Below are 24,267 nucleotides of genomic sequence, written 5' to 3' on the forward strand. Positions count from 1 at the left end.
CTGATTGGGCTGTGGCCTGTGGTCTCCAATAAAGGCCGTTAGCCACGTCACCATTGGCGTAACTAGGGCTATTTTTCAGGGGGGAGCCTGGCCCTTGACAAGTATCGTAGCTTATGAGTGAGTAAAGCCTGGTCCGTGAGCACGTAGAATCCCGTCCAATGACCCCAAGCTGCCCATCCTGGTCGCTCGCGCGTAATTATGTTGGTGTCGCGCTCGCACACTCACTGCGGGCGCCCGTCGCACAGTCGCGACTGCAATATAATTACGCGCGAGCGATAAGGATGGGTAGCTTGGGGTCATTGGACGGGATTCTACGTGCTCACGGACCAGGCTTTACCTACTATCAACTATCTCTTCGAATCGGTAGCCTAACATCCTGGTACTAGACCATTCTGGGGTGACCCTGTTGACGTCGGCTTTCAGGCGTCAATAGGAATGTTTGACGCTAACGTCAGACGTCGGTGTATAGGAGTCCGTAGATGTGACAAATGTAACTTACTCGGACATCGATGAGGGGATACCGGCGACGCGGGTGACGCGGCGGCCGACGGTGGAGTTTGGGCGCCCTGCTCGACCAAAGCGTCCGCTATGTGACCCAAACCCGTATCCTGGAACAAATACATCATCATCATTGGTGCTTTGGGTGTTTCCTGCAATTCCAATAGTAGAACTTGTGCACCTTATGCGAAGACGTTAACACCCGTATTCACAATCATTACTATGAGGTCTCACAGTGCGCGTGGATGCACAGGGCGCCACCAAAAACCACTATGAATACATAGAATAGGTACTTATGTAACTCAAGTCCATACTCAAGTATTGACTTGAGTGGCGGAGTGACACACACGAATCAATCACAGTTCTATTCAACGCTGTGCATTTGACTTCGCATAAGCAAGCTTCGTTTGTGAATACGGGTGTTAGTCGCGTTATGACTAACGCATCATAGTACGATCTTGACATATCGTTAGTTAGACAGCGACTAAATAAATAAACATGTCCTTGAACATTCAATCACGCCATTTAGTCCCAAACTAAGCAAAGCTTGTATTATGGGTAGTATACTGGGACCTATACTATTCCTACTAAATCTGGAACACCTCAAGGTAGCGTATTCGGATCTTTATTGTTAAACCGGTAAAAATCTGAAGTACCAAAGGACAGCTGCACACGTTTATCATTTCTGGTCTATACGTCTAAGTCCGGTGCACCTCAAGGTAGCATACCAAGACCTTTGCTTTTCTTGGTTTACCGATATAAGTACGGAGCACCTCAGGGTATCATTCTGGGTCCTTCACTCTTCATTTACCGATATAAGTGGAGTACCTGAGGGTAGCATATTGAGACCTTTACTATTCCTATTCTACTAATTAGGGGCACCTCAGGGAAGCATATTGGAGCCATTATTGTACCTGTATCTGGTTATTGGAGAGGTCTAACAGCTGTATCCTGGCATTAAGCCGGAGTAACGCGGCGATTTGCGCGGCGTCCGACGGTCCCAGGCGGTTGTCACCGAGGCGCAACTCTCGCACTGAACTGTTCGACTTGAGGGCTATCACTGGAACAAGAGTGTATTGATTAGTGACTTGTAATAGGATTGTTTCTTTAAAAAAACTGGAAAAATATTGGACACATATATTGGATACATTTTATTTGACCATCAAACAAGTAATTACGAAGTTATGGTGCGCTGAAGATCCACGTGTCGTCACAAAGTGCTACACTTTAAAGCACTCCTTGACGTTATGGACCTTTTCTTTTGAACTTTGGCGCATAGGACCTAGTTAGGGTTTTCTCACTTCTGATCAGGGATCTTGAATAATAGTTAGTTGTAGGGGTCTGAATAATAGTTGAGGGTGTCTGAATGATAGTTATGGGCATCTAATCTAATGATAGTGGTGGGGGTGTAAATGATAGTTGTGGCGACCTTATTGATAGTGGTGAAGATATTATTGATAGTTGTGGGTTTGTTAATGATAGTTGTTTTCTGTTTTTTTTTTCTCTTCGGCCGGCTGTGGGCCGGTTGGACCTACCTACAAAGCAGCGGTTCTCCGCACAGCGAACACCTGGAGACATAACGCGCGTAGTCGGCATGTGAGCGGATGAAGCGCACGCGCTAGCACCTATGGGGGGCCGCTGAGACCTGTGGGGGCCGCTGAGACCTGTGGGGGCCGCTGAGACCTGTGGAGGGCCGCTAGGACCTACCTAGACACAGCAGCGGCTCTCCGCACAATGAACACCGCTGCAGACATAACGCACGAAGTCGGCACGTGAGCTTCCAGCTGTGAGGGGCCGCTGAGAACTATGGGGGGCCGCTGGGACCTGTGGGGGGCTGCTGGAACCTATGGGGGGCCGGTTTGACCTACCTAGACACAGCAGCGGTTCTCCACACAGCGAGCACCGCTGAAGATATAACGCGCGTAGTCGGCACGTGAGCCTACAGATGTGGGGGGCTGCTAGAAACTATGGGGGGCCGCTGGGACCTGTGGGGGGCCGCTGGGACCTGTAGGGGGCCGGTTTGACCTACCTAGACACAGCAGCGGCTCTCCGCACAATGAACATCGCTGCAGACATAACGCGCGAAGTCGGCATGTGAGCGACTAGCTGTGCAGTGCCGCTAGAAACTATGGGGGGCCGCTGAGACCTGTGGGGGGCCGCTGGAACCTATGGGGGGCCGGTTGGACCTACCTAGACACAGCAGCGGTTCTCCGCACAGCGAGCACCGCTGTAGACACAATGCGCGAAGCCGGCACGTGAGCGACTAGCTGTGAGAGGCCGCTGGCACCTGCGGGGGTCGCTGGAACCTGTGGAGGGCCGCTAAGACCTACCTAGACACAGCAGCGGCTCTCCGCACAATGAACACCGCTGCAGACATAACGCGCGAAGTCGGCACGTGAGCGGAAGAAGCGCACGCGCTTGCACCTATGGGGGGCCGCTGAGACCTGTGGGGGGCCGCTGGAACCTATGGGGGGCCGGTTTGACCTACCTAGACACAGCAGCGGTTCTCCACACAGCGAGCACCGCTGCAGACACAACGCGCGAAGTCGGCACGTGAGCGACTAGCTGTGCAGTGCCACTAGAAACTATGGGGGGCCGCTGGGACCTGTGGGGGGCCGCTGGAACCTATGGGGGGCCGGTTTGACCTACCTAGACACAGCAGCGGCTCTCCGCACAATGAACACCGCTGCAGACACAACGCGCGAAGTCGGCACGTGAGCGGACGGAGCGCACGCGCTAGGACCTATGGGGGGCTGCTGAGACCTGTGGGGGGCCGCTAGGACCTACCTAGACACAGCAGCGGCTCTCCGCACAATGAACACCGCTGTAGACACAACGCGCGAAGTCGGCACGTGAGCGGACGGAGCGCACGCGCTAGGACCGGCGCGTGCGCCGCTTCTAACGCGCTGTCGGACACTTCTAGCTCGGATAGCTCTGCGCTCTGGAATAAAGATAGAACAATAGTATTCATAATGGCTAAAAACACAACTTTCTTTACGAGATCGAATTAGAAATGAGAAGATCCGTAAACAAACTAAAATCGATAGCGGATTAGCAAGCTGAAGTGGCAATGGGCAGGGTACAAAGTACGCAGAACTGACGGCCGATGGGGCAGCAAGGTTCTGGAGTGGAGGCCGCGTACCGGAAAACGCCGTGGGACGCCCACCCACAAGGTGGACCGACGACATCATAAAGGTAGCAGGAAGGCGCTGGACGCAGGCCGCTACCAACCGGGCAACATGGGAAGCATTGGGGGAGGCCTATGTTCAGCAGTGGACGTCCTATGGCTGAGATGATGATGATGATGATGGAAAAATGATGACTGAGCAGAGACCAATTTGGTACAATGTATTTTGCTTTTTAAGTTGATTGTACTTATTGTTTAATTTTTTGGTACCAAATAAATGTTTTTTCTTTCTTTCTTTCAAAAACATAACTCTCCTTGTTGTATAACAACCTAAATGTTCAAATGCAAATAAATCATCATTTATCATGTCTCTGGTAAATTAAAGAAGGTAAATAAATTGGACATTTCCCTGGATAGAGTAGCATTTCAGATGGAAATTTTGAAAGAAGTTCATTATCATCAACCAAAGCGTCCAGACATTTACTAGGAAACTTACTGGGTAGATCGAATTGCTGGTACCTGAGACAGGTGATTTCTTATCAATAACCAGCCAACAAATCGACTCTGTGGTGGTTAATTCACGGGATACTATTCCCACAACTGCAACTCCTGTGTAGCCAAGATCTACAGCTTGACCGCCAAAAACCCAACCAGTGAAGGTCAAGTTTATTCCGGGGGACAGTTAAACTGTCATTGGACCCGCAACGAAATTAATCAGAAGAACATAGAAGTTGGAAGTTAAGGTTAAGGTGGTAAGTATCCAAACCGCAAGACGTTATTTTTTTTTTATCCACAACGAGGAAGCTCTTGGCCTGTATCTCACCTGATGGTAAGTGACGATGAGGCCGAAGGTGGAAGCGAGCTTCACCCGGAATCCTCAACCACACAGGAACTGGCTATCTTACCTCTAACTGCCGGAACATAACAATGCTGTTAACATTGTTGTTATGGCGACAGACTTAGATTAAGATGGTGGTAGCTAGCCAGGCGGACTTAGAACAAGCCCTGCCACCAACCAAACCGAACAGAAAAATCTACCCCCACTGGGAATCGAACCCGGGACCTCTGCGTCTGAAGCTGGTGGTCTTACTACTAAATCACAATAAGCAGTTAAATGCCAGTTATTGTCTAGAATGTATTACCTTCTTGATCATCCTGGAAGCGGCCTGCCACCCCCGGATGCCGAACTGACGCTCGCCGTTGATACTGACCACTATCGCGCTCTCGTAGTATTCGATCATGTCAAATATCGCCTCCTGGAATACACAAATATAGAATTTGAAGGGTTTTTGACCAAGAAGGGACACTATAACAGAAATTAGCCTAGGCGCAGACCACCGAGTCTTGCTGTTGATCAGTATGGAGATGTATGAAAGTGCGCACATCACAGATTTGGTATCGGACGATTCTTCATACAAATTAGAATCGGGCCCAACAATCGGCCAACTAAAAGTCGGTGGTCGGCACCTAGGCGTATTGTATACGCCGTATGGCATATTTCGCAGACCATAAGAAACAGCGAGAAACTCTTTGCTTTTGGCCCTAATGTTTTGCCCTATTTCTAAAGTTTAGTGCCCGTTTTCACAATCAATCCCTAATTTTTAAGTGACCCCTACGAAAACTAAATTCATGTTAGGTGTTGCCTTACCATAGGGGTAACTTAAAAATTAGGGATTGATGGTGAAAACGGGTATAAGGTCCCTGGTGTATTGAAGAGCCGGTTTATTGATCGGACTAGTTCGTCACCGGGTCGACCATCGATGAAATAACGGTCTGTGTACCTACACGACTAAGTCTTGGGACAAGAAGCTATATTCTTTGAATGTAATATGGAGCCATCTTCTCACCTCTCCACATTTTTGTCTGCATCGTGAAGCTGCTCGCTATTTGTCGATCATCGCGTGGTCTATCTAGACGACTTTTTCATTCATTCGCTGGATCATGAAACTATCGCACCGCACCATCGCAGTATCTAGCAGTTAAGACTATGGCTGCTTCTAAAGCCCGGTCCGTGAGCACGTAGAATTTTGTCCAATGACCCCTAGCTACCCATCCTTATCGCTCGCGCGTAATTATATTGCTGTCGCGACTGTGCGACTGGCACCTGCAATGAGTAAACGAGCGCGATAGCAACATAATTACGCGGGAGCGATAATGATGGGTAGCTTGGGGTCATTGGACAAAATTCTACGTGCTCACGGACCAGACTTTAGAACTCTTTTAACTCACCGCGCCTTCATCATCTATCACGGCCTGGTGTATCTCCAGCCGTCGTAACTGTACCCTCCGTAGCACAGCCTCCAATGCGTCCGCCGGCGCCGAGCCTTGGAGAACACATTCGGACAGCGTGAGACGAGACGCCAGCACCAGACTGTTTCTTTAGCACCAAGTACCAACCGCATGGTCTTCTATTGTCAAGTCTTTAGCTGCACAAGCCCCAGAGGCGACACAAGGCTGCTATATGTAGCCAAAGCCACTACTCTCTCATGATCGATCATCACACGGTCTATCTACTATCTCCCTATCAGCCACAAGCCATCTACTCACTGCTCCTTCATTCTTTGGCTGCGACAAGAAGAAATCTTCACACTGCTCCCTATTGATCTATCATCGCAGTACCTATCACAGTCTTCTACCAAGTGCTGAGTTTTTGTCTGCGACACAAAGACACCTAACTCTGCTTCCTTCTGATGATCGTCACAGTCATGGCCTGTCTAGCTGAACGACTTAGTCTTCAACAGGCATCTTATCTTACTGCCTCTCCATTCCATGGCTACAACATCAAACCATCTACTCACCGGACCCTATTGATCCTTATCTCGTGGTCTATCTAGACGACTTTTTCTCTGGCTGCTTTCAGTAGCAAGACTCAGGTTGTAAAGAGAACTCTCGTGACTCACCGCGCCTTCATCATCGATCACGGCCTGGTGTATCTCCAGCCGCCGGAACTGCACCCTCCGCAGCACAGCCTCCAACGCGTCCGCCGGCGCCGAGCCTTGGAGAACACATTCGGACAGCGTGAGGCGCCCGCAGCACCAGAGACGACACAAGGCTGCTATACGAAGCTTTGGACTTACTGTTTCTTTAGCACCAAGTACCAATCGCATGGTCTTCTATTGTCAAGTCTTTAGCTGCACAAGCCCCAGAGGCGACACAAGGCTGCTATATGTAGCCAAAGCCACTACTCTCTCATGATCGATCATTACACGGTCTATCTACTATCTCCCTATCAGCTACAAGCTATCTACTCACTGCTCCTTCATTCTTTGTCTGCGACAAGAAGAAATCTTCACACTGCTCCCTATTGATCTATCATCGCAGTACCTATCACAGTCTTCTACCAAGTGCTGAGTTTTTGACTGCGACACAAAGACACCTACTCTGCTTCCTTCTGATGATCGTCACATGGCCTGTCTAGCTGAACGACTTAGTCTTCAACAGGCATCTTATCTTACTGCCTCTCCATTCCATGGCTACAACATCAAACCATCTACTCACCGGACCCTATTGATCCTTATCTCGTGGTCTATCTAGACGACTTTTTCTCTGGCTGCTTTCAGTAGCAAGACTCAGGTTGTAAAGAGAACTCTCGTGACTCACCGCGCCTTCATCATCTATCACGGCCTGGTGTATCTCCAGCCGCCGGAACTGCACCCTCCGTAGCACAGCCTCCAACGCGTCCGCCGGCGCCGAGCCTTGGAGAACACATTCGGACAGCGTGAGGCGAGGCGCACGCGTCGCTCCACCGATCGCCGTCTCGGGCAGTTCCTGGAAAGAATGGTTCATCATCAGGGCATTTAGTCAACACTGCAGGAGGCTAGCTTATCTAATTTACCAGGGGCAAATGGACGATTTGGGTTACACTCACTCTCTACGCTGGTTGATATCAGTTAATTGGGTTAGCAAAATAATGACCATTAATGAAGATTTTAGTTCTAGAAACTAGCCGCTAGGGACGCTGTATCTGTCATACATTTAATGTCATTTTTTTACGTCCCAGTACTAACCCTACCACTGATTCGGGACAATAAATGGGCCAGTGCTGAGACGAAGCAGCGCAAGACAGTTAGTCACTATTGTCAGCCTTACTGGATTAGTCGCGTCACGACACTGGATTACTATGCCAGAGGTACGCGGGTTCGATTCCAGGATTTTTTTTTACCCACGTTTAATGTCATTTTTTTACGCAGTCGCTAGCGAGCACACCTAACGTAAACTCATGGTAAGCACACTGGTTTTCTATTGTGGTATTGTTGGTCTTTGTGTCCAGCTGTAAACTTACCCGTATCTGCTGCAGCACTGAATCGATGGCTGGCGTGCCATGCCGCCGGCACGACTCCAGGTATTCCGCAGCCAGCTGCGCCTTGCTGGTTGAGGCGGCTGGAAAGAGAGAATAGCACACGTAAATAAAAATATTTTCAAATTCAAATTCTTAATTAGTATGTAAGCTCTTTTCAGGGCACTTATACAGGGTGTCCCAAAATATTGTGTCATGATGAAGCTCAGAGGTAGAGCATCACTAGGGCTACCCGAATCACTGACTTTTGATAGTTTTCGAGTTATATGATTTTGAGGACACCCTGTCCCAAAATAGTTAGCTCTACTACCACTTTGGAAAAACATATTATAACGCGGGAACTGCGATATCATCCGTCAAAATAAATCAATTTAACTAGCGGCCCGCCCCGGTTTCACTTGATCTTCATATAGATAAAGAAGTCCGGTTCCCAGTTTTATTGGATATCGAAAAAAATCAGTCAAAAAAAGAAAAATAATTATTATATTTTACGGAGTTCCGAGCCAAGGGTAAGTCGATAAATTGAAATTCAAAACGTTTATTGCATGTCACATTACAATTTATATATTGTTGCAAAATAGAGGTATACAAATTATAAATTAACCCTGTATTAGCATTAGCCGACTACTCAATTATAAATAATTTTATTTATTTTTCTTCAGGGTAGAAAACTACAGTTGCTTTTAAATACCATACATCGTAAGTTACGAGTCATAACATAAACCCGAGTATTGATATCTCTATATGCAATAAACCTTCGCACAACATCTCAAATGGAGCACTGGGTCACATCATACAGTCAGTGACATCACAGCTTCGGGCGCTAATACAGTACAGTCAGCGTCAAATAGTCCGTGACACACAAAGTAGCCAAAAAGTTCGCAACACGTCTTTGTTACAATTGGAATAAGGATGCGTTGTCAACTATTTGGCCTCTTTGGCTGTCACGGATTATTTGACGCTGACTGTACATGCTAAGAGCCACGCCACTTTTAGCATCGGCGATCGGCGATTTAGCCGCACAGTTAAAAACGCCACACGCGGCGATTGAGTCGCTTTTCGGAAGCTCGACGCAGCGGCAGCAGTTGCAAAAACGCGCGATTCCGATACCGCGTCCGAACGCATTTTAAAGACCCAAAATCGCGGTGCTGTAGGGCTACTCCGAAACGCTGTTTACGAAGTCGTTCACGTTGGAATCTCTGCGTGAGAGGGATGGCAACATTCGAAACTTCGGATACGTTTTTTAGAGTAACCCCGCTGCATCGATGCCAGTCGCAAAATCTCTGACCGCCCATATACTACAAGGTAGCAATGTCTGCCTTATACTTTTCTGATTGAACATTGAAGAACATTGACTACTTTTTGTTGTGAAAATAGTGGTCTACTTGAAAAGGGTGTATGGATAGAAAACCTTATCATTCTTATATTGTGATAAGAAAGAATGTTATTGAACGGTATATACGCTTAGAATAATGCCTTTCTGTGACTCAATGAAATTATGAAATACAAACAGACAAAGCCGCGATTATAAGCTACTAAAGTACGGCAATAAAACCAGCACTACATCTCGCAAATGGAGCACTAGGTCATACTATGACATCATACTTACTCGCACACTATAATAAATGCAACGCTTAGCTTTCTTTTTATGGGTGAAAAGAGTTTTATGGTTGGCTTTAAAATGTTTAAGAGGATATGTTAAGTGATTGGTTTTAAAAGGCGGTTGGGATAGTGGTTTGCATTCTCAGAACCAATTTTTGCAAGTAGGCTTTTAAAGAGCATTTTTACACGTCCCAGTATTAATCCTACCACTGCTTCGGGACAATAAATGGGCCAGTGCTGAGAAGAACCAGCGCAAGAAACTCAGTCACTATTGTCAGCCTTACTGAATTTTTCGCGTCAAGCCACTGGATTACTACTGGTACGCGGGTTCGATTCCAGGACAATACAAACATGTATCTGTGTGTTTGTATTGGTGTAGGTTTTTTTTACCCACGTTGAAAAAGCTCTTGGCCTCTTGGCCCTTGGCTGTCAGTCCACCTTGTGGGAAGGCGCTGGATGCAGGCTGCTACCAACCGGTGAATATGGAAATCATTGGGAGAGGCCTATGTTCAGCAGTGGACGTCCTGTGGCTGAAATGATGATGTTTAGGAGCCACATGAGGCCAATACCTATACTCAGTCCTCACAACAAACATGACATCATGAAATAAAACCAAAGATTCTTAAACTAAAAATAATTGCACTATGAGATCAACCTTTTTGTATAAAAACCGCAACTGGGTTAAAGCTTACTACACTAATGAGAAAATAGAAAAAATACACCCGAGCGCACTGTGGATGAGTCATCTATCAAAATAAACAATAGTATAAAAAGTCTGCGCCAGTAGAATCTGGATTTTTTTCTAACAAATGAATTTTAATTGCAAGCCAAAATTGTAAGTTCGTTCATTCGTTTCAGCCAAATAACGTCCACAGCTGGTCAAATATTTTTATGTCAAGAAATGCTTTCCGCATACTGGTCAATGGGCACGTGGGTTTTTAGCCAGTGGGTTATGTGACTCTTTCCGCCTGCTTACTAAAAGCGGGGCCTATCCACTAAAGCCGACGGTTTTTTCTTCGTGGTCCTTGTGCAACTTGTGCTAATTTTTTTTTATTACGTTCAAAATCCTTATTAAGACTACATATCAGGTTACGGTTTGCTATATGCCGCTGCTCAGTCGGCTCTGCTGATCAGCGGAGACCGAGAGCGGCCCTCCAAAGAATGGGCCCGGGCAAACGCCCCACCAGCTCCTCCTGATTTTAAAGATGACCCCTAATCGTGGCCCAGGAAAATGTCCCGAGAGGCCTAAGGAGTTGATGCGCACTGGGTCTTTGTACGTGTCGGTAGACCAGTACCCTCCACGAATGGGGAACGTAAATCATCATTTCAGCCATAGGATTTCCACAGCTGAACATAGGCCTACCCCAATAATTTCCACAATGGCCGGTTGGTGGCGGCCTGCATCCAGCGCCTTCGTGCGGCTTATTCCACTATTCCCCATTGACAATCCCCGTCAACGGGGATTAGTGAACTATTTTCAGTTAACGCCAATTGGAGCTTATAATGTTAAAAATAAAATCCTATTATAACGGGGAATAGTGGAATAAGCCCTTCGTGCAACCTTTATAACGTTATGGAACATTATTATATTTTATTATTCCGTAGTAATATTAATATATTTCTTTACTAGATTCAAGTTCTATTGGCGCGAACTATAAGTGGGGGGAGGTGGGGGGTGCTTAGTGGCGTGGGTGTAAACAAACTTAGGACGGTTGCACATTGTTGACATTTGTTCTTAAGCTGTTCATACAGGGTGTGTGTTAAATTGGAAACGTTAAATCATATATGATAAGTAGACATGGGCAAACATTATTATGCACCGCCTGCTCTAATTTCTGCTCGGCCCAAAGGTTAACTGAAAGAGAATGCCATATGATTAAGTTCGCCTTTTGTACGCTCTCAATTTTTTTGATAAAAAAATAACTAAAGAGCAGTGATTAGTTGAACCAATAATTGAAATAACTTAAAAAAATACCTTCATACCAGCCATGAACAGTTTCAATTGCCTGAATTTAATTTCTTTATAGTAAGTAGCTGAAATTACATTAAATCCAAAGACTGTTAACTGAATTCGCGAACTGGTGACGTCATAGTCCCCTTTTCCATACCCTTCACATACGGGACTATTCCCACCTCTCGTTCCCACTACAACTCCTGTGTAGCCAGGATCTAAAGTTCCTGATAATCAGTCCTTCAGTACTATCTAGGCCCCTTCCAGGGCACTTGAAGTTTGGGCAGTGAAGGCCAAGTTTGTCCCACAACCTGTACATAGCGAACGTGACGTCACTCAATGGACGTCAGCCTACGCGGCTACGTCATACATAAGCCTCTCGCGAACAGGCTTGACCTGTTAATTATCAAGAATACTCAGTGGCACATCGAGAAACACTGTGATATCTTATTGTGGTTTTAATACGTTCCATTTTGCGAATGATTAATTTTAATTTCTGTGACGGGTCTGGGTGTTATTATGTAAATTATGTATGTATTTAAAAAAAAGTATGTGGTATATCCGTTAAGCTAGCACCCATAACAAGCATTAAGTTGCTTACTTTGGGGCTATCCGGCGCTGTGTGAAACTGTCCAAAGATTTATTTATTTATTATTTATTTTTACTTCAATCTTCGTGGTTTCAACTTCATTTTGCATACGTACACAGACGCATTTCAAGCGGGAGGTATTCGCACTCACACTGATTTGGACTGGTTTACGACACCTCTCGTGAATTTGGCGATATTGTTTCCGTGAGCGTTGTCCATGTGTGCGTTGCACTTTGTATGTGTATTGTCTTCTGCTCCTATCTATTTTGGAGCCCCGGGGGAGTTACAAGTGCGTTGCTGGCCTTACTTTGAAATCTCCCTATTGACCCATTTATCTAGCAATTAAGCTTCAAATGTGAACAAAGGAGCCGCGCTCGACTAAACGAACTGACTCTGCAATCTGATCGACTTATTGTTATGCTGAAGCATTTACACGATCTAATAATGGTTGTTGCAGAATCTTTGACATCTCATTTTGAACTTTATTTATAAGTTCATAAGTTTATTCCATTAAAAAAACAATACATTGTGTCGGAAATATTAAACGAAGATCCATCGCATCGACCAATACTTTCTTGTGTGGCACTTTGGCCGAAATGCAACCAGTGAAGGTTGTTGAGTAGTCCCAGGGGGAAGGCCTCCCCCAAGGATTTCAACAAAGATCGGTCATGCGCCGCCCGCATCCAGGCACCTCCCGCGACCTTCACCAGATCGTTTGTCCACCTAGTGGGAGGCCTGCCCACACTACGTATTCCGGCTCGTGGTCGCCACTCGAGAACTTTTTGCTTTCTGCCCCAGCGGCCATCAGCTCTACTATAGTCTGGTCCGTGAGCACGTAGAATTTTGTCCAATGACCCCTAGCTACCCATCTTTATCGCCCGCGCGTAATTATGTTGCTATCGCGCTCGCACACTCACTGCGGGTGCCAGTCGCACAGTCGCGACAGCAATATAATTACTCGCGAGCGATAATGATGGGTAGCTAGGTGTTATTGGAAAAAATTCTACGTGCTCACGGACCGGGCTTTAGCTATGTGCTCCGCCCACTGTCACTGTTTAGCGATTCTGCAGGCTATGTCAGTCACTTTGGTTCTCCAGTGCGTTTGGTTTTTGTCCGTTTTTACAAGCTCTCGTAATTGCAAAAAAAAAAAACCTTATCTGCAAAAAAACGGGACATTGCCGTATGAACATATAAGTCCAGTTTTGCGGGATACAGTAATGTTGTAATGCAGGATGCCTTAGCTTTCATTATACATTCTTCTTCCCACAACTCCAGTAGTATACAAACGCGCGCGTGCTTATGTATTACGTTACGGCTACCAACAGCGGTGAGGCGACCTTGACTCCAGTTCAAGGCTACACTTTTTACGGCTAGTAATAATGGACATGAACAATGGAAGTTGGGGACAGAAGGTTCAGAAATGTTTGTAGTATAGTCAAACGAACTACGCCTTTAGCAGCTTGATTATAAAGTCGTGATCTCGCTTGTTGCACTCATGCACAGCCACCTTACTGTGTTAGAGTAGGTAACTAACATACCAAATCAGTCAATTGACATACTTTTTGAGCTTCACCCTTCCCGTGGATGTCGTAAGAGGCGACTAAGGGACAAAGGCGAAAATCAGGCCTGCCAAACCCGTCTGGCTAGCGTGGGGAGTGTACTCAAGTCAAATCATCTGGTAAATTGAGGGTATAGGATATCAAACATTTATTTGTCTTCAGGGTTTGAATTGCAAGAATTCGGAGAAATATAACCGAGTGCACAGAACACTAAAACTCCTGATCTTCCTGTACACTTCTTCTCAATCAAAATGCGTCCACTGCTGGACAAAGGCTTCCTCAAAATATTACCACAATCGGTCCTGTGCTGCCCGCATCCAGGCTTTACTAGGTCATCAGTCCACCATGCTATAGGCTTGCATACTTTTTGTGGGGTGTGTAGGTAGCAGGAAGGCGATGGATGCAGGCTGCACCAACCGGTCAATATGGAATTCATTGGGGGAATACTATGGTCAGCAGTGGACGTCCTGTGGCTGAAATGATGACGAGGATACTCGTGGTCGCAATAAAAAAGAACGAACGGACTTACTAGTCCACTTCTATTATGTCCTAATGGAGCTAGCTTAGAAATATAGCGGATGTCAGATATTGTGGTAATAGTTTGTTGGTAAACAAGCAGTTGGTCTCCGGTGGGTGGCTCATTCGATAAATGGCCGGCACGTGGATGAATCGTGAGGTTTGGGTGGCATATGAATTGAACAGCTAGGGACTGGAATTCGCTGCCTGCTGCTGTATTTCCCGAACACTATAATCCGGGCGTTTTCAAGGCAAGAGTGAATAGGCACTTACAGGGCAGATAATGTACCATCCTAGACTGCATCTCACACCAGGTGAGATTGCGGCCGTCTTGAATAAAAAAAAATTGCGAATCGGCCATCATTTATGGGGCAGACTTGGTAAGACTGACCTTAAATTCTTTGGACAATTTCACACAGCGCCAGCTAGCCCCAAAGCACCCAAAGTAAGCAACTAATATGCTTATGTTATGGGTGATAGCTTAACGGATACACTACTTATATTCTTTTTTAAATACTACATATTATAGTAACACCCAGACTTAATTCATCATTTCAATTTCTGTGCGGCTGGGAATCGAACTCAGGACCTCTCGGCATAGTAGCCCGTTTCAAGCCCGATTAGCAAGACGAAGTGGCAATGGGCAGGGCACATAGTACGCAGAACTGACGGCCGATGGGGCAGCAAGTTTCTGGAGTGGAAGCCATGTACTGGAAAGCGCAGCGTAGGACTTTCACCCAGAAGGTGGGCCGACGACCTTATAAAAGTAGCAGGAAGGCACTGGATGCAGGCCGCTACTAACCGGTCATTATGGAAATCATTGGGGGAGGCCCATATTCAGCAGTGGACGTCCTGTGGCTGAACTGAAATGATCATGATAAGGTAAGATAGGCAGTTCCTCTGGGATTGAGGATTCCGGGTGAAGCTCGCTTCCACCTTCGCCATGATCATCATCAGGTGAGATACAGGCCAAGCAAGAGCTTCTCCGATGTAGGCCAAATGAGTTTTTTTATTACATGGTGATATTGATAATATGACATTATAGTGGGAAAAAAAGATGATTGTAGGTGAAGATATTATGTTACTAGGCAGGCTATGATATTACTCGCTAGGTTTGTGACAGTTATCAACAACTCATTTAGTCGATTTCGAACGAATGACCACAGGAAGCCCTAGACAAAATGACAAATTGGTCAATTTCGTTGACATGATGATTGCGAAATTGAATCTGTCACGTCACTTTTGTCTAGTGGAGACAAAAGATTGTATGGCGCTGGAAGATCCGCGAAGATTTTAGTCATCATCAAACTAACATTATCGTTTAAAGGTCTTAGCAGACTTAACAACTCGGAAACGGATCAACACCTTATCGAGTTTCGCGCGCTGTCAACCGCGAGGCGAGGCGTTTACGTTACGGTGCGGATAATTGTGCGTTGCAGTATGGAGTTTCATACAAAGAATACTGACCGCCTCGAGTTCAGCTTCACACCGATACAATTTTGTATGTTGTCATAATTACCGCGAATCAAGATGTGCAATTAATGTAGGTCATAAAACAGATTTTCAGCTTAAACATCACCACAGACCAGCTCACCTACTTCTCAATTGTTAACAATGAGCGAAGAACCGAATTACTGGATCTAATTTATAACTGGTCATCACTGGACGGCTGCCAAGTAGTGACTGGACAATGTTATTATCGATAGTCGATATTTTTTCCAGTGGCGGCGTAGCATGGGTTGGCACCCGGGGCGATCATAAGTCCTAAGGCACCCCCTGGTACCCCCCAGGATTTTGGGTTTACCTGCCGATTCGAAGATTGAAAGACAATCGCACCCCAAGTCTCATGACATAGACCGCAGACTTGCCATGCAGATGCGCCAGTGAGTACTAATCTGCGCGACTTGTGTCACCCCCTGATGCTTGGCACCCGGGGCGGGCCGTCTCGTTCTCTATTCAATAACATTTCTTCAACCCACAATGACCGGTTCTATCTCGTTCGTCGACGACGACGGAGTAAAAGCAACAACAGTGTTTCTTCAATGAAATGAAATCTATTTTCAACTGGCTCTTGTACAAAGACGTACGCCGACACGGTCGTCGCAGCAAGCTGTCGACACGTCGACGTCTGTCGTTGACGTGTCGACAGCTTGCTGCGGGCACGTCGACGGCTAGCTGCCGATAAGTGACGGCGACTGCGGTCGCTTTTGCTGTCGTCAATGTGCTGCTCGTGTGTAAGAGCTCTATGAAGCACTGTTTAGGTCAATGTTAAGTGTTTAGACCAGATGTGATAGAAGAAGCGAAGAAGAATAGCCACGACCACGAGTGAATTGGATTTGGCACTGGTTAAGCTCGCTTCATTTTAAATCGCTCTAGCAACACTCTAGGTGAGAATGTGTGTCAATAGCCAGTTTTGTGATCACAATGATCGTCTTACAATCAACTTCGATATTCAACTATGCTACTACTTTAGAACTGTCTACAGAAACCATACTACAAAGGCGACACTGAGTTAGGGAATACTCTCTCTCCAGAATCTTAGGGAAAAGCGATAAGGGATGTTCAGGGATAACAGCACAAGCTTAACACTGCACCATATATTCCAAAAAACTATCGCGTGATGCAGTTATGAATAGCGTCGATATTCTTTACATCGACAGTTCTCCAACACTAGCTGGTCAGACGATACTAGCTAGTAGGAAATGGGGTGTCCACTGAAAAAAAAGGTCAACGACATTGAATTTGACATGCAAACGTTGGCCCAACGTTGGCGATAGATGTGAAAAAATTCATTTGAAGGACAAGGTGTTGGAGTATTTTAAATATAGCTTACGGCTTTTTCCATGACATTTGCCTGGCAGAAATTATTTGTGGTACGTTTTTTGTTTGATGTTAACCATGTGGTGAGAGACGATAGTGGTATAGCATTTTTTCTTGACTAAGCCTACGTTTCTGATTGGAAAAGCTTTTTCTCATGTAAGCCTACGTTTGTGATTAATTAAATCTTTCAGAAAGTGATGATGTACGGGGAACTATGGAGATTTGAGAGAGACAGGTGAAAATCGTGGTTCATAACTTTACTTTTTTATATTTGACTAAGCAGAGGTTTGACAACAATAATTCTGAAAGTGTTAATGCATTCTAGGGTGTAAAAGTAATGTAAATTGATGAAAATAAATTGATGTGAAAGAAAGAAATATTTATTACGTGCGAAGTTATTTGATGTGCATTCTTGCGCTCTTGTCTTACAGAGTACAGAGTCGGAGGCATTGTAGTCTTTGGGGGGAAGTTTTCGTCCAAGAGTGGACTGTCAATTGCCATTAAATACAACCATAGAGTACAACATATTTTTTTTACCTTTGAGAAAGATATATGGCTAGTAGTAAAAGTGATCAATGGATTATTAACCTCAACTGCCCACGCGCCTGCTAGTAAGAATTTGGCAACAATGTAAAACTAATTGTATTGTAATTAGTCTTCGCTAATCACGTGCTCGTTAATTCCTAGATTTTTAGATTAATCACCTAGGGAAGAACTAGACCAATTCCACCTTCTCACCACTGTATCTCCTGTGTTTCTATCTAGCCAGGATCCACAGTCTTTTGAATTCCCACCTCTCTTTCCCACCGCTCCAACTCCTGTGTAGCCAGGATCTACAGCTTGACCGCCAATAACCCAACCAGTGAAGGTCCAAATTTGTCCAGGGGGAAAGTTAAACTATCAGTGGACCCGCATCAAAATTAATCAGAAGAACATAGGAGTAGTTCGAAGTTAAGATTTGATTCCTTCCAGTGCAAAGCGGATGATAGGTGACAAAACAAAGGTTTAAGTAACCTATAGGTAGAAAACCACTTGCAAAAACGCCACATTCACACGGCAATTTTTCGCAACAAAATGTTGTGTTAATACTCGTATGTATGATTAAATCCGTTTATTTTTAGCGAGCAACGTGGAAAATCCTATTGTGCGGTGTTCCACTCTGGCAGTATTCCAGGCGGGCATATCGTAAACTTGGGGGAACTTACAATGATTGGGGTTTTATTGTTTCGATTATTAACGTGAGAATGTGAGTGAAATGTGAACGATTGAGAAAAAGATGTAGTAGGCCCTTTCCAGCCGCGCCATGATATACTTTATCGACGCCAAATGTATCGACAAAATCGATAAAATGGCGTGATAACCGCTTATCGCATCGTAGCTTGCCCTACCACCACTTCAGGACAACATATTATGGGCTGGTGCTGAGAAGTGGCGGAAGAAATTCAAGACACCTTTATCAGCCATATAGCAACATAGCTCGCAGAACCGATGGCCTATAGGGCAACTACGGATCGGAGGACTGGTTGGACCTACGATCTAGTAAAGTTCGCGGAAAGCACCTGGACGCAGACAGCCCAGGACCGGTTTTCGAGAAAATCCTTGAGGGAGGCCTTTGTCTACCAGAGGACGTCATTTGGCTAAAACGAACGATAATAAAATAATTTTGTTGGTCCTATTATAAGTCCTAATGGCGACGGTTAACTACCACTAAGTCGCTATAACAACAATGTTAACGGCATTGTTGTGTTTCGGCAGTTGGATTGGAGTTAAGATAGGAGGTGTAACAGGGACAATATGGAGTATGGACATTGAAGATTTTTTTTCCAAATTCGCATTGCTAATTAATTTCAAAACTTGAGACCAGTCTTTTGTGTAAACGGACAAATTTCTTAGCTTCAGACAAAAAAAGGGCAGAGGGCAGGACACATAGTACGCAGAACTGACGGCCGATGGGGCAGCAAGGTTCTGGAATGGAGGCCGCGTATCGGAAAACGCAGCGTGAGACGTCCACCCACAAGGTGGACCGACGAGCTGATAAAGGTAGCAGGAAGGCACTAGATGCAGGCCGCTACCAACCGTGCGATGTGGAAGTCATTGGGGGAGGCCTATGTTCAGCAGTGGACGTCCTGTGGCTGAAATGATGATGATGAGACAAAACAAGACAACAATATCTTGATGACATAACTTCAGAGGCTATGCCCATATATGGCCACATTTCCTTGCAGTTTACACCTATATGACATTATCTTGAAGTGACTCAACTAAGTAATTATTACCATGATGTTATTTCACCAGATTTACTGGCCATTGTGTGACAGTGTGACGCGTTGACAGTGACACGACGAGTCTGACTAACGTGCTAATTCTATTTTTGCGACTGTTTTCGTAAAAAGGGAACAATTAAGCTAAATTTTTCATTTTACATCTTTAGTGATAGATTGCCCGGAGTCCTGCAAGCAGGACTTAAAGTACTTCCGGTAGGACGCAAAATTAAAAGATCACAGTTTCGTAAGTATACATTGTACAAAGTTCAAATTTACACGAAAAAATAGAGTGTTTCTTTCTCTTTCACCTAATAGTGCCCAAGATCGAAAAACGCGACTAACCATTAGTCGAAGCCCGATGGCGCACGAGTATACACGGGGGCAGCGCGTTCGCGCTCGCGCGACACATTTTGACGCGCCGGGCCTGGAGTCGGCAACATTTTGGCGATAATATTATAATGAATGTGAAGTATTCCAGCCTAATCAAACATTTATAATTTATTTCTTGTTTTTGTTTTTAATTTGTAGTGTATTTGTAAGTGATAGGTGTAATTTCTAATACAAAGTGACGTACTAAAGTAATTAATTTAAAGTTCCTTATTATAGCTCCTATTAGTTAAGTTAAAAGAAGATAAACAAGTTTATAATATATAAAAAAAAGTAAAAGACTGATTTAACGAAATGATTCTACGACATGACTTTTTATTTAATAAACACTAACCAAGTGTTTACTACTTCTGGTGAGGATGAGTTCAAATTTGAAGGTCACCGTACTGCTGGAAGGACCAGCAAGCAAACACGTACAAATTGCGTACTGCGGGCAGGACTTGCGACGATCTTCTGGCAGGACGTTTAGAACAAAAAACCAGTCCTTCCAGAAGAGCTTCCAGCAGGACAAAGCACCGGGCAATCTATCATTAGTTTCTTATGCCGTTGTTTGTCACCTGTCATCCGCTTTGCAAATGGAAAATGGAGACTAATGTACCTTCTAGTTGGGTTTATTGTCGGTCAAGCTGTCAATCCTGAGGCACCGAATTCACACTTTGAAATCAGTTAAATTATTATTAAGTTTGGTTCTTAGTCGTAGTCATAATAATCATAAGCCATTCATTATTATGTGCCTTTGATCCAAGATATGTTTTTGTTTTAATCTGTATGTACGTATTAAAATAAATAAATACACCTGTGTATCATGTATCGTTCGTTCGTTTCAGCCAAATGTCAACCACTGCTGGACAAAAGCCTCCCCCAAGAATTTCCACAACGAGCGGTCCAGCATCTAGGTGCTTCCGCGACCTTCACCAAATCATCGGTCCACTTAGTGAGGCCTGCCCACATGTATGAACAATTTTCACGGCTATTCCAAGATTGTCCACTTCAGTCGGAAAACGTCATATGACATTTTGTGAATAATGGCATTACTAAGCGAGTTATTTTTAACAGTTGCTATTTCAGTTCGCGTGCAGATATTTAGTTCTTAGCTACGTCAGTTAAGGTTAGTTATGTATCAATGGAAATCGTAAAGAAGGTGGTTTTATACCTTACTACTCCAAGGTCAATTTTAATGTAGGTATTCTGATATTGTAAATGGAAAAGTAACTCCGTCTGTAATTCTGAGTTTGTTATCTTTTCACGCATAAACAGATTTAGATGGAAGGAATAGGAATAGTTTGAGACATTGGGAATTTGGAACAAAATCATCATCATCGGGACATTCAATCTCCACTGCAGGAGTACGACCTTCTCTCTAAAGAAAATTCACTAAAGAAAACACAAAGGGAGAATTTAGCCTACACTCGCCACACTGACCAGGCGAGTCAGCTCGGGAGACCTGATGCTCCCATGTTTGTCCTTTACGACAGCAAGAAAAGGTCTTATGCCCGTTTTCACCATCAATCCCTAATTTATAAGTGACCCCTATGGTAACACATATCTCTTTTCCATAGGGGTCACTTATAAATTAGGGATTGATGGTGAAAACGGGCACTAAACATCCCGCAGATTACAAACTTTTAGTCGGCCGATAGTTTGGTCGGGTTGTTAATCAGTGTATGTAAGTGTGCATAATATTACACCGATTTGTTATCGGCAGATCCCTCATACAAATTAGAAACCGACTAAAACTAACTTGACCTTCACTGTTTGGCTTTTTATTGGCGGTCAAGCTGTAGATCCTGGCTACACAGGAGTTGCAGCGTTGGGAACGAGAGGTGGGAATAGTCCCGTAAGCCGACTAAGTCTTTAGTCTGCGGGGTATATGACTATAGCTTCACATCCACGCTTTTCAGTTAAGGAAATCAAACCGTCATCAAAAGCATATCTAACTTTACATTTTCGTTGCAAAATAGAATCTATCACAACGACATTAAGATGCCACTGTTCAGCTTGACGAGCCGTCATCAGATTAGATCAGCATCAGACGCTGTATAATTACTATGAATTGACGTTAGTACTTTTAATAACTCCGATGATTTGTTAGAGTACAATATGTGTGTTTAATTCACAATAGAAGCAGATATGGTAGGTAAGGCTTATGCAATCGCATCACATTTAGCAATAGTTATTATCAAAATCTACTAAGGTGGGTGCACGAAGTCCAAACCAGGAACCAATAGAAAAACTTAAAATAATACTGGTACGTATAAAAGCGTAATTATAAAAGCCTAATTAAGAAATAAGAAAGAAAAAATGACTATTTGATTCAACAGTGTTATAGTTCCAAAATACTGAACTGTCCTATCAATGACATTGACAGCGGGGCGCCACCGTCAATACCGGATCGCTGGTTCCGATTTTTGCCATGTTGGAAACCATATAGTTGAACGATGGTAGCGCCCCCCTGTCATTGCGTTTGGTGGGACAGTTCAGCGTGGGTTATCTATTCACAGATATTTGACAGGATTTATTGAACCAAAATGGCACCCACTCAGTTTTTTATAATCATCATCATCATCATCATCATTTCAGCCACAGGACGTCCACTGCTGAACATAGGCCTCCCCCAAAGCTTTCCATGTTGATCGATTGGTAGCGGCCTGCGTCCAGCGCAGTTTTTATAATGTACACACACAGTTTTTTATAATGCCAAGTACATATTGTTTTTGCTTTTTCACCATCTACTAGTCGTGTAACCATCAGTGCCGTATTATCCATAAGGCACTTTAGGCCAGTGCCTAGGGGCCCACTATAACCAGGGGCCCAGCACTCCCGAATAAAAAATGAAAAAAAAAATGTTAAAGATTATTTTTATGTAACAAAACTCAAACCACCTTAAAACTTCGTCTTATTTTGGTTTACACATTCAATCGTCATAATTATTTCGATATTGTGGAACCTAATTCATTTTCGTAACGTTGGCATTACTGCTTTGGTTTACATGACAGGTCGACCGTCGACACCCTTCAGAGGCTAAAAAGCCTCACTGCGGAGGCTAGGGAGAGGGGTGACTGAGGGTGTGTTGGCTGTATCATTCGATATAGCCAACGCTTTCAATACCATCCCTCATTCCACCATATTCTAGGCACTTCAACATCACAGAGTGCCTCAGTGTCAGTAACTTCGAGAGCTGCTGGCCGATTACTTACGGAATCGCGAAGTCCTGTATGTTAACAGAGACAGCCAGCAGCTCTAACGGTGCGGCGTAGCCAGCGGGGTTCCGCAGGGTTCGGTGCTCGGTCCACTCTTGTGGAACCTAAGGCTTCAACTGGCTCCTCCGGGGCGTCCTTCTCGCGGGCATGAGTTTCATATGGGTCATTCCATGACAAATGTTACCGAGGGTTAAAAACTAAATATGTTCTTTTCGCATTAAATCTGATGAATTTTGAAAGTAAACATTCCAAATTATAATGTGCAACAAAAAAAATCTGCAAGAAACAAGTAATTTTTAAGTTATTAGTCTTCAAAGTCTATACTTAAGTCAACAGTCTGAATGATCATTTTTCTCTCTAATTATTGGTAATACGATTAAAAAAAAAACTATCAATCTGTGAAACGTTTTGCCACTATATGATTTGAGAGTATTTATCATTGTATTGGTAGATAGCGCCATAGTCCCAAAAAATTGATAATCATCAAGTTTTAAGTGTGTTTTCTTGTTACTTCGGCGATGTAACACCCGAAACAAAAAAACAGGTATTTGTTTTATTATTGTACCTTACACATGGATTAGGATAACAATATTTGGTAAAAGTAAGGTCATGGTAGTAATGATTTCAAATACTAACTAATATCTGAGCATGATACTAATTTAGTATGTTTCTTTCTTGATTAAAAACTGTAACACCCGAAACGTTTCGGGTATTACATTTTTATTAATATGTCGATAATGTGTGTATATTGCTTGGAGAAGTCAAAAAGTATTACTGTGAGTGTCCTTCGACCTCCCACTAGCGCTGGCGTCGGAAAAGGAGTCATATTTCTCTATTTATGATATTTTTGAAATGTCGACTTAACACTAAAATTAAGGTATTGCTAAAAAGTCTCGATGTTTGACATTTACATTAAATATCGTAATTAGAAATTAAAGTAATGCTATTTCAAGCCAAAAACAATAGAAAAAGCTATATTCTGAGGAAAAATTAAACTTGAACTTTGTATATTTTTTAAGAAAAGCTGCTTCGTAATTTCAAACCAGAATTCGCTCTATTTGTGTTTATTTGTTGTACTCCTTATTTTGTAGTACCTAGAGACTAATAAAACACCGATTTTATCGATAAAACGCGTTGCATTTTCGTACTCGTAACACCCGAAACAGAACCATTGTAACACCCGAAACAAAGAAAAAAATTATTAAAAAATAGTAAAACGTTTTATGTAACAGTGATTGTATATTACATGGTTTGCAAATTTCATACTTTAGAAGTCCTGTAAGTTTTAGGTATGATTCCTTAAGAAAATTCGCTAAATTTCGAGTAAATGCAGCAACAGTCAGAATATAGAGGCAAAATCTCGTAACGCCCGAAACGCACACTTTTCGACTCATATTTTCGTTATCCTACATTCTAAGCTGCACTAACTTTATTATTTAGATAAAACAAATAAAAAC

At 44.0% G+C, this 24,267-nt stretch overlaps 1 protein-coding gene and 1 long non-coding RNA gene across 2 annotated transcripts in view; both read right to left on the minus strand.

The window, feature by feature from the left end:
- Positions 1 to 510: 510 nt before the first annotated feature.
- On the minus strand, positions 511 to 2,276 carry LOC135085328 (uncharacterized). Its single transcript, XR_010260074.1, has 3 exons — positions 2,206 to 2,276; positions 1,413 to 1,558; positions 511 to 608 (listed from the first exon to the last, which is right to left on the minus strand). It is a non-coding gene; the product is annotated as an uncharacterized LOC135085328 (long non-coding RNA).
- Positions 2,277 to 3,274: 998 nt separating this feature from the next.
- LOC135085215 (protein phosphatase 1 regulatory subunit 37-like) overlaps positions 3,275 to 24,267 on the minus strand; it is a 37,204-nt gene continuing 16,211 nt past the window's right edge. The window contains exons 2-5 of the mRNA XM_063979971.1: positions 7,908 to 8,005; positions 7,226 to 7,393; positions 4,768 to 4,881; positions 3,275 to 3,439 (exon numbers count right to left, since the gene is read on the minus strand). Of these exons, the coding sequence (XP_063836041.1) occupies positions 3,275 to 3,439; positions 4,768 to 4,881; positions 7,226 to 7,393; positions 7,908 to 8,005 (545 nt within the window). The remainder of the gene's footprint in view (positions 3,440 to 4,767; positions 4,882 to 7,225; positions 7,394 to 7,907; positions 8,006 to 24,267) is intronic.

Source organism: Ostrinia nubilalis, chromosome 28 (assembly GCF_963855985.1).
Source record: "Ostrinia nubilalis chromosome 28, ilOstNubi1.1, whole genome shotgun sequence".
NCBI classification, from domain to species: Eukaryota; Metazoa; Arthropoda; class Insecta; order Lepidoptera; family Crambidae; genus Ostrinia; species Ostrinia nubilalis.